The sequence below is a fragment of the Euleptes europaea genome, chromosome 11 (assembly GCF_029931775.1).
Source record: "Euleptes europaea isolate rEulEur1 chromosome 11, rEulEur1.hap1, whole genome shotgun sequence".
NCBI lineage: Eukaryota > Metazoa > Chordata > Lepidosauria > Squamata > Sphaerodactylidae > Euleptes > Euleptes europaea.
In genome coordinates, this window is record NC_079322.1 from 79,540,333 (window position 1) to 79,553,936 (window position 13,604).

General features: G+C 53.2%; 2 protein-coding genes across 2 annotated transcripts in view; both read left to right on the plus strand.

The window, feature by feature from the left end:
- Window positions 1–539: 539 nt before the first annotated feature.
- TMEM176A (transmembrane protein 176A) lies at window positions 540–5,603 on the plus strand. The gene is made up of 6 exons (XM_056857187.1): window positions 540–764; window positions 1,163–1,276; window positions 1,598–1,654; window positions 1,835–2,050; window positions 4,245–4,355; window positions 5,517–5,603. The coding sequence occupies exons 1-6, from the start codon at window positions 540–542 to the stop codon at window positions 5,601–5,603; spliced, it is 810 nt and encodes a 269-aa protein (XP_056713165.1).
- Window positions 5,604–13,506: 7,903 nt separating this feature from the next.
- Window positions 13,507–13,604, plus strand: part of MRPS12 (mitochondrial ribosomal protein S12) — an 84,350-nt gene continuing 84,252 nt past the window's right edge. Inside the window, exon 1 of the mRNA XM_056857188.1 lies at window positions 13,507–13,546. Coding sequence (XP_056713166.1) covers window positions 13,507–13,546 — 40 coding nt within the window. The remainder of the gene's footprint in view (window positions 13,547–13,604) is intronic.

A 13,604-nucleotide genomic window follows, 5' to 3' on the forward strand; every position in this document is an offset into this window, starting at 1 on the left:
AAGTGGGGCGGGCAGTAAACCGACGGGATCCCTCTCCTGTCCCTGGTGCCCAATACAAGGTACACACAACCCAGAAAGAAGAGAACCCCGACCCCCAGCCCTGCTGCTCTTAACCACGACACCCCACTGGCCGGCCAGGTCACCGTAGGTCTGTACCGCACTCGTCCACTGCTTTGAGAGCCCTTCCCTTTTACCAGGAAACGCTGAGCATCCCAATGAAGCGTTTCCACGCCAAGGATTCTCAGCACCCTCCCAAAACGACAACGAAGCCATGACGGGTAAAGTGGCATTAAAGGGAGGGGTGTTTGGGGGGTGCTTCTGCCTCCCCCCCCCCAGTCTCTACTTGTCCAAGCAGCATCCTTCCAAAGGCAGCTTTCTAGATCCCACCACTCGGAGGAACGGGGCGTGCGGGGGGACGTCTCCTCTCGCCAGCCCCCACCCCGGGCCTTTCAGAGACACTCTGCTCCGTCGCCTGCCTCATCCTGCATCCCGATTTCTGTCCCCGCAGGTGTGTTTTGCTGCCTTGGGCTGTGGAAAAGATGGCGACCAGTGTGGTGAAAGTGAACGGGACCGAGGTCTCCATGGAGGACTCCGGCAAGACCGTCGTGAACATCAACATCACCCAGGAGTCTTGGCTGTCCTACTTGGCTAAAGCGGTGGCAGCTGCAGGCCAGAAGTGGCCGAGGCAGAAGGGGTCTGCCCCCGAGACCGCGGGCACACCCCCTGCCAGAGCCCGGTGCACCGGGGAGCAGAAAGTGCTGGGGGTAAGGCCGGGGGGGGCACGAGGGGCCCCCCTCTTAATGCAGGCGAGGGACCCAGGGCACGCTGGACTTCCTGTCCGAAGGGGGAGGGTCTGGGTCTTGCCCTGGGGCCCCAACCAGTCTCAGCACCTGGCAAGAGGTGGGCACGCCTGTCTCAGTACACCTCTGGCATTCTGCTTCTGTGCTGGAGCCCTGAGCGTGAAGGAAGGGTGTTCTGTGCATGCTCAGAGACCTCTCCTCTCTGGCCTTCAGGAGGGGTTCTGGCATGCAGCATTGACTGAAGGTAAAGGAGGGAAAATGGGGGGGGGGAGAGGAAGAGAGTCTCACGCCTCGGAGGTTTCCCAGAGAGTGGCATGCGAGCCCCCCTCCCCTGGCACTGACTGGTGTGTTTTGTCTTGCAGGGGGTCCAGATCCTGCTCGGAGTGGTCTGCCTTGGCCTCGGGGGGGTCCTCTGCATGTTGCAACAGTATAACCCACCAATGAGATCGGGGGGCCCTTTCTGGATGGGGAGTCTGGTGAGTGTTGGGGGGCTCTGAAAGGGGCATCCGAGTTCTCGAAGGGTGGGGAGAGGGTCCCTGTGGGCTGAGCACCCAGGCGGCAGATGCCCCCCCCAGCTCAAGCCTCGAGCGGGAGACAGAGGGGTTGCCCCGTGGATGGGCCCTGCTTCAGCCTCTTCCCGGGTGGGGGCTCTGGGACAGCCCCTGTGAGAAGGGAGGGGGGTCCTCTGAACCTGCTTTCCTAATTTGGGTGTTGGGCCCAAATGGGGGGGGGTCAGCCTTCCTGCCAGGGGGAGGGCTTGCTGCCCCCACCCACACTGGCCTTTCCTTCCTTCGCAGTTTGTCTTGTCCGGCTCCTTCTCTGTGCTGAGCGAGAGACGTGGGGGCTGCACCTGGGTGAGTGACTGAGGGGGGACCATGCGGGGGGGGGGCTGTTCTGAGACCCTCTTGGGAGCCATTCCTCTAGCGCCCCCTGAGGGCAGGGGCTTGCTGGACCTGGGGCTCCCCTCCCCTCCCCCTCCATTGGAGGCTCTGACCCCCACCTGAAATTTTCTCTCTCCACCCCCCCCCCCCCAGGTCCTGCTGGCCACCTTCTTCAACCTGGCCAGCGTCGTGGCTGGCTGCGCAGGCCTGATAGTAGGCGTGGCCAACGTGATGTACCTGGGCTACACGCCCTACTGGGTCGACGAAGCGTGCAAGGGGCAGGATTATTACGGTTCTTGGCAGGCCACCCAGAGCCCCACTGATAACTGGAGGGTGAACAGGTGCAAGTCGATGATGACCAACCTGCTGGTGAGCGGAGCCTCTTCTGAGCCCACCCAAGCCCAGACTGGGGCTGGATCCCCAGCACTGGTCATGGGGTGGGGGTGGGGGGTCAGACCTGTGGGAGTCGTGAGTGCTGGACGCGTCTTTTGCAAGCTCTGTACCCCTCACCGCCCGGAGGGAGGGGCGGGGGACCAAGCAAATCTTGTTTATGCTTCTCAGGGCCAAACAAGACATCCTTGCAGGGAGCGGCTTTTAAGAAATAAAGGAGAGGCCGCTTGGCCTCAGAACTCCACCACAGGGGGGAGGGGAGGATCCTGCGCCCCCGACTGTTTCCCAGAACAGCACTGGGGAGGCAGTATTTCCCCATTTTTTGCTGCTCCATGTAGAGTGTGGAGCAGCAATAATGGGTAAATACTCCCCTCCCCACCCCCCCTAGCATGGTGTAGTGGTTAAGAGTGGCAGACTCTAAATCTGGAGAACCATGTTCGATTCCCCCAGTCCTCCACATGAAGCCTGCCGGATGACCTTGGGCCAGTCACAGTTCTCTCTGAACTCTCTCAGCCTGCGGGGAGACAGGTAATGGCCAGCCACCTCCACCTCCCTACAGGGTTGCTGTAAGTCAGCTGTGACTTGACGGCACACAGACACACACTTCCCACCCATCCCCATGATGTTTCTGCATGGGAGAACAGTGTGTGGTGGAAGGCAGGAGCCCGCCCACCCTCCCTCCAGGGCCAGAGTTTGAGGCCAATTGGACTCTCCTTTATTTTCTAAGAGCCATTCCCCACAGTTGCTATGGGTCTGTGGGGAACTCAAGTAGGTGCTCCTGGCCCCAACTCGTCAAGAGCCGGCACATCTAGTTTGGACCCCAGCTTGTGCAGAAGGTTGGAAGCCTTTGAGCGAAGCTGAGGTCTGGCTATTTTTGGTGTTACAGCAGCTATCCGTAAAATTCTCTTTGCCTTCCTCAGAGGAGAAACATTTTGGGGCTTTGGGAGTCCAGCAATGAATGGGGACAAGGGGAGGAATTGGGGTGAGCCGCCTTCCATTCGTTGCTTGGATGGGGAGGGAGCATTCCGCCAGCCCAACACCACATCTGCACAGTGGGGGCTGACTGTGGTCCATCCACATGTGCTGAATTTGCAGAACAAAATTTCATCCTCCAGATCTCTTTTGACAGCTAAGGAATAATAATTTGGGTCCTGGGATCTGTAGTGCCCTAATTAACTTAGTTTATAGAGAAAACATATATGCATATTCACATAGCATAACACACACACACATATATAGATTCTTATGTACAAGTCTAGAATCACTTTGCATTATGGGTAACATGTACTTTGGTCAAGCTACATTCATTGCTGAGGAGCCTGGGTCAGAGTGACCCAGCAAGCAGTTTGCAGGCAGCTGACTAGGTGAGGTCATTCCCTCTTGGTACAGGCAGGTTTCTTAATTAAGCCTGGAGCTTTGATTTAAGACAAGACATGTCATTCTGGAATGTGAAGCTGTGCCTCCTCATTAACCATTAGGCAACGCCTTGAAGAGCATTTTCTATTGGATATGCAAATAATTGCTTATACGTCCAAAAGCAATATTGGACAGGTCAGTCTGAAGTGTGTATTTCGCTTCTGTAACCACCCATCATCAAAGTCTATATCCATGCTTGCAATCCTTTGATGGGTGTGGAAATTGCTCTGCGCTTTAGGCAATTTTCACCAGCATTTTGTTATATTGGCCAATAAAATAACCTGCTTTGATTCTTCAGCTTCCAACTGTTTTATTGTGATTGAATATTAATACAATAAGGCAGTAGAACATTACAGATCCTGACCGGTACTTGAGCTTCAGAACGCCGGTGGTACCAGGCTTGGTCTGCCCAGACCACCTTTGAATATGTGGGTTAGAGCAGATATGGGGAGGGCGGCATGAGCCGGGAACGGGGCTTCTCCCTCTGACATCAGAGGAAAGGGGGCTCCTGCAGGGGGTTCTCGGGGCTCCTGTGACCCCATCCAGTTTTCTGCCCCACTGGAATCAGAGAGGAGGGAGGCTTCCTGGCCCCTGCAAGATGCAGGCTGAGAGTTTCCGGATTTGGTCCACAAACCCCTGACACTTCCCCAGGGTGTTCTTCACAGGAGCCTGGAACAGGTGGACAAGGAGGCAGGAGTTGGGGGGGGGGCTCTCATGGCCCTTCCTAAAGCCCATCCCGTTTGCTTTTCCTCCTCAGCACATTTTCAGCGGTGTTCAGATCCTGCTGGTGATCTTCTCTGTGGCTGCCATGGCGATCGCCCTCTTCTGCTTTGGATACGGCCTCCGGGTTCTCTGCTGCAGCCCACGGGTATTTGGAGAGGATGCAGGGGGGGCGGGATGTCTTGGGACCGAAAGGGCCTCACGCATGGCGTTCAGAACCTTTGTGGCTATTTTGCGGGTGGTTTTTCTCTGTGTTGTACTGTTGTGTACTGTTATATATGTACTGCTGGGGTTTACACATGGGATGATTGGCTGGTAACTGTACCCCGGGGGTGGGTTGGGTTGGTGGGTTCTGAGAGGCTTGGCTTCTGCCCCCCTCCCCCTGTTTTCCCAAGCCACGTCGGGCTCAAGGTGGCTGAGAATCGGTGTGAGAAGTGGAGTGGGGGAAAGGCTGAAGTCCGCGTTCTGGGTGGAAGTTACTAGTCCACGTGTCAAGTGAGGTAATAAGCCTTTGTGGCCGAGTCTCTTTAAAGAACGGTAGAGGAAGAAGAAGAAACCCATCTGAAACCGCTTTGCTTCTGCACCACACAGAAACCACCACTCTGCTCTACTTCTAAATAAACTCTGTTTATGCTTAAGTGAAAACAGCTGTTTTATTTAAAGGATTCCCTTCCACCCCCATGGGCTGACCGTTCTTTCTGCCATATATACAACTAAGCCATCCCGTTCTTTAGGGCCAACTAAGAATTCTTTTAAAAAATAGGTAGGAAATGCTAAGGAAGGCAAGGAGGGAACACAACAGAGAGGTGACTTTAACAGGTGTTACATAAAGGGGTTTCAGAAAAGAGCTGGGAGATGCATCCCTGAGAGCCAGCATGGGGTAGTGGTTAAGAGCGGTGGTTTGGAGCAGTGGACTCTGATCTGAAGAACCGAGTTTGATTCCCCACTCCTACACACGAAGCCAGCTGGGTGGCCTTGGGCTAATCACAGCTCTCTCAGCCTCACCTGCCTCATAGGGTGTCTGTTGTGGGGAGGGGGAAGGGATTGTCAGCCGGTCTGATTCTTCCTTAAGCGGTAGAGAAAGTCGGCATATAAAAACCAACTCTCCTCCTCCTCCTCATGGCTTTCAGGCCTTCCCAGGAGAAATTGCCGGGAACTACATGGGCACAAGGTTTGTCCGTAAGCAGCGGGCCCTGCCTCAGATGAGCTGGAACTATGAGGCACAGGAGGCCCCAGCCCCCACCAGCCGTGGCCAGTTTGCCTCCTGCTCGAGCACTGACTCCGCTTTGCTTTTCCTCTTCGCTTGCAGGCTAACAGCGAGGAGTACACCGCCATTGGGGATCCGGAAGTGCCCCCTCCGTACGAGGAGCCGGCTGAAGAGAAGACAGCCGCCTGACAGGGTTGAGCCCACCCTGCACTGCGAGGGAGCCGGTCCCCGTGTAGCATCAGGCACCTTGCGGTCTCTCCATGCTTGGCTGTCCAGTGGGGCTTCCTCGCCCCCTGTCTGAGCGTGCCATGAAGCCTTCTGCTTCTCTCCTTTTGAGTCCCGCATTTGTCCCAGCACACGCGTGCAGCTCTCTCCTGACTGGAATATGCTGCCTCCAGTAGCAATCAGCTCTCTTCCAGCACATTGACAGATTAAAGTGTATTCTGTGCTAATGTTTTAGGATTCTGTAATTCAGTTCTAAATTGTAACCTCCTTGGGGCAGAGATCTGCCTCCTTTTGTGCTGGTGTCCCTATGGAAATAAAAGCCAATGAAGTGCTTGGTGGTTGTCCCCTTTGGCTGGTTCCTGGGCTGCAAAGCAAAGAGCTTCCCATGCTGCAGGGGCCCCCCCTCCCCTCTGCAGATGAGAAATGGGGTGGGGGATTTTGGCCCAGTAGACACAAGAACATAAGAAAAGCCCTGCTGGATCAGACCCAGGCCCATTGTGAGGTTCCTAACTGAATGCAAGGTCCAGTCAGGCTCTTGACATAAGTTCAGGCCAAGTTCTGGCCACAAGTCAAGTCCTTGGTTCCCAGGGTTTTGAAGCTCCTGTGTATACTTTCATTTGCGCCGCAGTTGCAGAGTGTTTTGTCTCCACTCATGAGAACCACTATCTCGCTGTTGCCTAGCAATGTTTATCTTATTCTTCTGCACTAGTGTTTTTAAGCAAGTAACCTCCTAGAGATCTCTAATGCTAACCTTGCTTGCCTGTGAGCTGTCAGTTCTTTGATTTTGCCTATTAGTTCCTAATAAAGTATTACTGCTTCAGATCTACCTGTCTGGATGAGTTTGCTTGAGGGATACTAATGTCAGACTCAGGCGTCTGCCTCTAGTATCCCTCAAGCACGGGGGAGGGGGGAGCCAAAAGCCCCTCTTCCACCCTGGCGGCACTCCAGAGTGGAACAGAACATCTCACCAGGCCACCTCCTCAGCTGCACTAATCAGGGAACGTCCGACCGGCCCTCCCTCCGCAGGGTGGACAGACAGTCGTTCCGGCCAGTATGTCAGGCATCCTGTTGGGGCTTCCTGTTGGACCAGATCAAAAGCAGCAGCAGCAGCAGGCCAAGAGAGCTCTGCGGGACGCCCTTCTTCGAGGCCCTTCTGAGACAAGCTGCCCTCCCCTCAGCTGAATTTCCCCAGACTGCGCTGCTGGCCCCGGCAAAGGCACTCCCCCCCCCGCTTTGCATTTATGACTCCTTTCTGTGGGGGTTCTATGGGGCTGATTCTGGAACAGAACTTGCAAGGCAAATCGATTTAAAGTAAAAAACCCTTCTTTATCTTTACTATTCTACCATACAGAACAATGCAACCAAACAGAGGTAGTGAGGGAGTCTCTCTGCATCCAGTTAAACAGCCAGGTCTTGTTTGCAGCACTTCAGTCCCACTTCTCAAGCCTCCCACAGAGCAGGATTCTTCTCCACCACTTCTGTTTCAGATGGATTCAGTTACAACAAAGTGAACCGCGCAGGAGCCAGAATGCAAACTGCTGCTTGGAAGACCTGGCCCGGCAGGAACAATGCAATTGCTACAGTGATACCGGTTACACTCAATTACCCTCCCTTAATTAATTAACTTTCATATGCAGGGTTTTCCATTTACGTTATTAAGAATCCAGAATACTTCCTCAACCCGCTCCCCCCCCCCCGGCACCCGCCTTCTTCCTCTGCTATTCAGCTCAAGACACCTGACTCCACTCCTACCAGCTTAAACCGTCTAGTTCTTGGGGGGGGGGGCTGCACATTCACGCAGCATGTCTTTTAAACTGGGCTGCTCTGTGTCCAAAGCCGCTATGCTTGTAGGGTTGGGTTGGGGCTGGGCGTGGCACATCATGTCTTTGCATGGGCAGCACCGTGCCAGAGCAAATCCCCACGGAAGAGTGCATTTGTCTTGTTCAAATTCAACCTTGGCCTAAATTCAGGACACTCCAGTGGTGCGTCAGCCTTTCACTGGCAAAGAAAACAATGGCACTGTTTTGGTTCATGCAGCCCACTTCCTCAAGTGGCGAGAAGTTCCAAAGGCTAGTGCTTTCCCAGGATGATTTCCCTTGGGAGGAGAGAGGGCACTGATGAAGTCACAGCATTTGGGTGGTATTTGCAGTCATTAGAAACAGCCAAGCACGGCACAGGCGAAGCCCCCGAAGCACTCCTCTGGGGCAGCTGTTTTGCTCCCCACCCCCACAACTGACTCCCAGGGTCTTGCTTGTCTGTTGAACTCTGCACCGTAGGCACACGAGCCCCTTCCTACTAGGGCTGCCAGGTCCCCCTTAGCCAATGGCAGGGGACGGGGGGGGGGGTTAGAGTTGCCACCTCCAGATTAGGAAGCTCACACATGCATTATAACACTATAGTGGTTCCATAACAATTGAAATAGGTAAGTGGCAATAGGTCACTATATTGCAATAGTCAATGCCAACAATACAAATAGTATCCCTCCAGCTGTCATGCAGCTTCCCTTCCCCTTTCCTTTCCAGGCAGTTGGGACAAAAACTGCATGCATCTTTCCCCTTATATCTCCTCATTGAAAAAGGACTGGTCACTTCATTTTATTAAAATGAAAACTGGGAGTTGAGATGGACTAACTTTTGAAATAGAAATAGATAAATCATGACAGACCATTATAGCTACCACTGTTTTTTGTTGTTTTAAAAAACCCACAAAATCCCTGCAGCAGCATGGTAGAAAAGTGTTTGAAACATGGCAGCTGCTATGGGGTTGATGGCAGGAAAATGGTGCTGCTACGGGGGCGGGTGGGGCGGGGCTGGGACTTTTGCATCTTTGTAATGGGCGGTGGCCGATCTTAAAACTTTAGCAGGTGTGGCAAAGCAAAAACTGTAAAACATGATCTATTGCTAGGTAGTGTTTTGGAGAGAGAGGAAAATCCCAGCCAAAGTAAAGAACAAAGGACAACTTTTCAGGAAGTTAATCTGAGAAAATGTAACCAGGAAACATTTGCATATTGGTGTGCAGTACTTAGTGGGAGCCGCCTTCCCTTGCTTCGAGAAGCGGTTTCCCAGTCTCTCGTGTTGCACAATCTGATCTCACCCTTCCGGATCTCAGATGGGCTTATATGGCCATCCTCTCTTCTGTTCTGCTGCTAGAATGCTCACAGCCAGTTCCTTTCTGCCAGCTGCCTCTTTCTCCTCTTTATGGCCTCTCTCTTTCTCTCTGGCGCTCTCTGAATCTTGCTCTATCTTAGCTTAGACAGATAGCTAGAATTCCTGCCCATTAGGTCGCCAACCTCCAGGTGGTACCTGGAGATCTCCAGCTATTACAATTGAGCCCCAGAAGACCAAGACCAGTCCCCCTGGGGAAAATGGCTGCTTTGGAGGTAGGACTGTATGCCATTGTATCCTGCTGAGGCCCCTCCCATTGCCAACTCCCTCCCTCCCCAGGCTCCACCCCCCAAATCTCCAGGCATTTTCTAACCCAGAGTTGGCAGCCCTACTACTGCCTCTCCTTTCCTATGCGAGTATGGATTTCTCTAACAATAAAGGACACCCAGTTCTTTCCCAGTGCAACCAGCCTCGTCGTGTGCCTGATTCCAAAACTAACGTCCCCCTTCACACTAAAAAAGAAAAAATCTCTAGTGGCAGTTGATAGCACTGCATAGGGTTGCCAATCTCCAGGTGAGGCATTTATCCAGCTAGATTTCATAGCATCATAGAATCATAGAGTTGGAAGGGACCACCAGGGCCATCAAGTCCAACCCCCTGCACAATGCAGGAAATGCACAACTACCTCCCCCCTCCACACCCCTAGTGACCAGAAGATGGCCAAGATGCCTTCCCTCTCATCATCTGCCTAAGGTCACAGAATCAGCATTGCTGACAGATGGCCATCTAACCTCTTCTTAAAAACCTCCGTGGAAGGAGAGCTTCTTGCCATCTGCGCTACTTGAAGGCAGATTTCGGAAAATCCCTCTGTCTGCCAGGCTTTGTCCCATGACAACAATTGTATTGAAACAGTTGCTCATGTCTTATTGTAGTTTCTGTACAGAATCTTGCAATGAACTATTAAGCCCCCTGTTGATTGACAGAATGTCCCAGATTCTTTTAATGCCACCTATTTATTGAATAATCGTTCACCTCAAATATTGGAGACGGTGGCACAGTATTTAAAGTTTGTTTTAAAAGCCCGCCAAACAGTTAATTAGATGGTATTATCAACAAGTAAATGTTATTCGATGTAACTATCTACTTTTTTTTAAGGGCACCATTTAATATTACCATTCCTTCCGTATCCTTCTGTATTGTGCGTTTTTTTTGCCAATAAAGGAATGATTGATTGATTGATTGATGGCTAATGTGAAGACACCAAAGGTCAGTTGCCTTTTCCCTAATTTGGTTGGTCTGTGTTGGCACTGTGCACTTTTGATAACTTGGTTTTGACTTTAGGCTTCTGACTTGGCATTGGATAATGGATTAAAGATTTTTGTAAGGTTGGGGGAACTTCCTTTGCAATTTCATTGTACCTTGTATTAAAAGTTGAATTATTATTTTAAAAATAAACAAAAACAAAGGTCAGTTAGTTCCCCTGGGGGGAACTTTGGAGCATGGGCCACGGCAGCACAGCCCATCCAGGAGGGCTCTCTGGCCTCCCAGCCTCGTCTGCTGCTTTCCACAGCTGTGGGTCGCCTCTTGCCTCCGTGTTGGCCCCAGACCTCTCAGCCATCCCTTCGGCAGCTGCCTCCGCTCTGCTGCCCGGCTCCTGCGTGGGCGTCTTTGGCTGCTGCGGCTGCCTCCCGTCCCTTCCCCTCTCCCAATGACCGCCTCTTCCAGCCCTGCCTTGTTTACTTCTCGCTGTGCTCACTGGAGCTGGACATTTCAGCCTCTCTGATTGCCGAAAGTCGAATTAAATAGGATGAACAACAACTGATGGAGAAAGGAGTCGTCCGAAGCACAAAGCAAATTAACTGCCACCACTAAAGGGCGTGCTGTCCAGCATACAGCGGTAACCACTGGCCTGACCCCAGCAAAGAACCATTTGCTGGATGCGACAGAAAGTAGATTCCTTTGAAACGTGGCGTTGGAGGAGAGGGTTACGGATTCCGTGGACTGCCAGAAAAACAATTCAGTGGGTTTTAGCTCAAATCAGGCCTGAACTGACCCTAGAAGCTAAAATGACTAAACTGAGGCTGTCGTATTTTGGTCACGTCATGAGACGACAAGAGACCCTGGAAAAAACAGTTATGGTAGGAAAAGTTGAGGGCAGCAGGAAAAGAGGCAGGCCCAGCAAGAGATGGATGGACTCAATGAAGGAAGCCACAGCCCTCAATTTGCAAGAGCTGAGCAAGGCTGTCAAAGAGAGGACATTTTGGAGGACTTTCATTCATAGGGTCGCCATAAGTCGGAAGTCACTTGAGGGCACTTAACACGCACACACAAACCTCCCCAGAGCCGAAACCGAAGCGATGGTTACTACTGCCTGTTGCGCTGCCCCCTGGTGCTGGTAACAGAAACTGCGCCAAACTGAAACCTTCCAAGCTTTCCAAAACAACCCCTCTCTCTCTCTCCCCCCCCCCCGCCGCCCCCGGCTTGCGCCCCTCCAGAGATTCCCGGGAAGGGTCAGCGCCCATTCTGCCCCTGGTCACCAGCAATCGTTCCAGGAATCGTCACGGAGCAAGCAGAGGGGAAATGGGTGATGGGGGGTGGCTGAGGAGGCTGGGAGAGGCCCTTCCGAGCAGGGTTGCTAATTCCAGGCTGGGGAAATCTTAGAGATGGGGGGGGCGTGTCCTGGGAAGGGCAGAGTTTGGGGAGAGGAGGGACCTCCGCGGGTTCCAAGGCCACGGAATCCGCCGTCCAAAGCTGCCTTTTCCTCCAGGGGAACGGATCTTTGTCGTCTTTAGAGCAGTCGTAGTTCTGGGAGATCTCCAGGCCCCACCTGGAGGATGGCAACTCGACTTCCGAGGACCTTTATTAACAAACTAACATCCCGTATCTAACAGCGGTTACCCAGGCCTTGTTGCTGGTGGGAAGGGGCTCACCGTATGGCCTTTTCCCCAAGGATTCCACTTCACCACCCTGTTCTCCGCCACTGGGGCCTTGAGGTCCTTGCAAGGGCAGCAAGACCTTTTTTTAAATAATTTTTTTATTTTATATTAGGGGTACAAAAGGAAAAAAAGGATGGGTAATCATAAAGGGATGTCCATCTAAGGATAAAGAGAAAAGCTGCATAAAAACTTCATCTTAAAAGATTAATCTAGCAGTCTACACTGTAACTTTTATAACGTTTGTGTTAGCTATTATCTGGGCAAGAATATAAATGCATTCAAAGAATAACCATCTTAGATGCTTTGTAACTGTCCAAACAATTTTCTGTTCTACACTGGGAGGCTGCCTTATGATTTTAAAGAGTTTAATTTTTAACATTATTTCAATTAACCTTAAGCCTCAACATATCAGTATATTGATCATAAGTCCCATGGTCAGTTTTGTTCATCATGTGGGTCATTTTGGCCATAACTGCATACTCCATTTGTTTATCCTTCCATTCCTCCACACCTGGAAGGGATGGTTGTTTCCATCTTTTTGCAAGGATAACTAGCCGCAGTAGTATTATGGGAGAGGGAGTAAGTTTTTCTCCCTCTCTCATAATACTAGAACACGGGGTCATCTGCTAAAGCTGGAGGGTGAGAGATTCAAAACAGATAAAAGGAAATTCACAGAAGTGAGCTGTGGCTCACAAAAGCTCACACCCTGCCAGAAAATATTTTTGTTAGTCTTTAAGGTGTTACTGGACTCTTGCTCTTTTCTACTAGATAAAAGGAAGTATTTTTTCACACAACACATAGTTAAATTGTGGAACTCCCTGCCCCAGGAAGTGGTGATGGCTGCCAGCTTGGAGGGCTTTAAGAGGGGAGTGGACATATTCATGGAGAGGGCTATCCATGGCACTAGTCAAAATGGATACTAGTCATGATGCATACCAATTCTCTCCAGGATAAGAGGAGCAGGCCTGTTATATGAGGTGCTGTGGAACACAGGCAGGATGCTGCTGCTGCAGTTGTCTTGTTTGTGGGCTTCCTGGAGGCACCTGGTTGGCCCCTGAGTGAACAGACAGCTGGACTTGATGGGCCTCCTGGTTCTGATCCAGCAGGGCCTTCCTTATATTCGTATGTTCTTAGTAGCGAGACCTTGTGTGTGGCCCTGTTGTTGCTGGTTACGAAGCCCCCCTCCCCGCCCCCATGGAGGCCCGCCACTGAGACTCGGTTCAAAGGCTGCAGCCTGTTGGGGCTGCCCAACTGGGACCCGCCAGCGGTGCTCTCGCGTGGGTGGGGGGAGCGCCTCGACAAAGCCCCTGCAGGGGAGGCCGGCTGCGAACAGCCCCTCGCCCCGCCCCGCCCACACTGGCCTGCCCAGAAAGGGGGCGGGAGGGTCTGGCCCCGCGGGCTGCCTGCCGTGTGAACGCCGCCGCCCTTTGCACGTGCCTCTCCCTGACCCGGAAGGAGGCGGCGGCGCCGTCGCCAAAGGCCGCCGAAAGAGGGCGCGCCCTCCTCCGGAAACAGAAGCCGGAAGCGCCCCTCTAGCCTTCGCAACGCCGCTTCCTTCTCCGCCTCTGGCGCCGCTCCCAATCCGAAGAGGGGGCGTTTGAGTGGCGGGCGTCCCGGCCAACCAGAGGAGGCGCGCTGGAGCTTCTCCCCCGGACGTAGCTCCGGCGGCGGAGGCGTGAAGGGAGCGGGCCCCCTGGGCTTCCGTCGCCGCGTGGGTCGGCCCCCCCGCCGGTTGTCTGCCGGGATAGACTGCGCCTGCCCGGGGAGGCTCCGCTGCCCCCGTCCTGCCTCCCTGCCGCGCCTGCTTGCCTGCCTGCGCGGACCCGGATGGCCTGGCTGCGGGCGCTGGCCGCCCCCCTGCGGTGGGGTAGGTGGCCGGGCCGGGAGGGGCAAGGCTCCCGGGCGGGGGTGGCGGGGGACGGCCC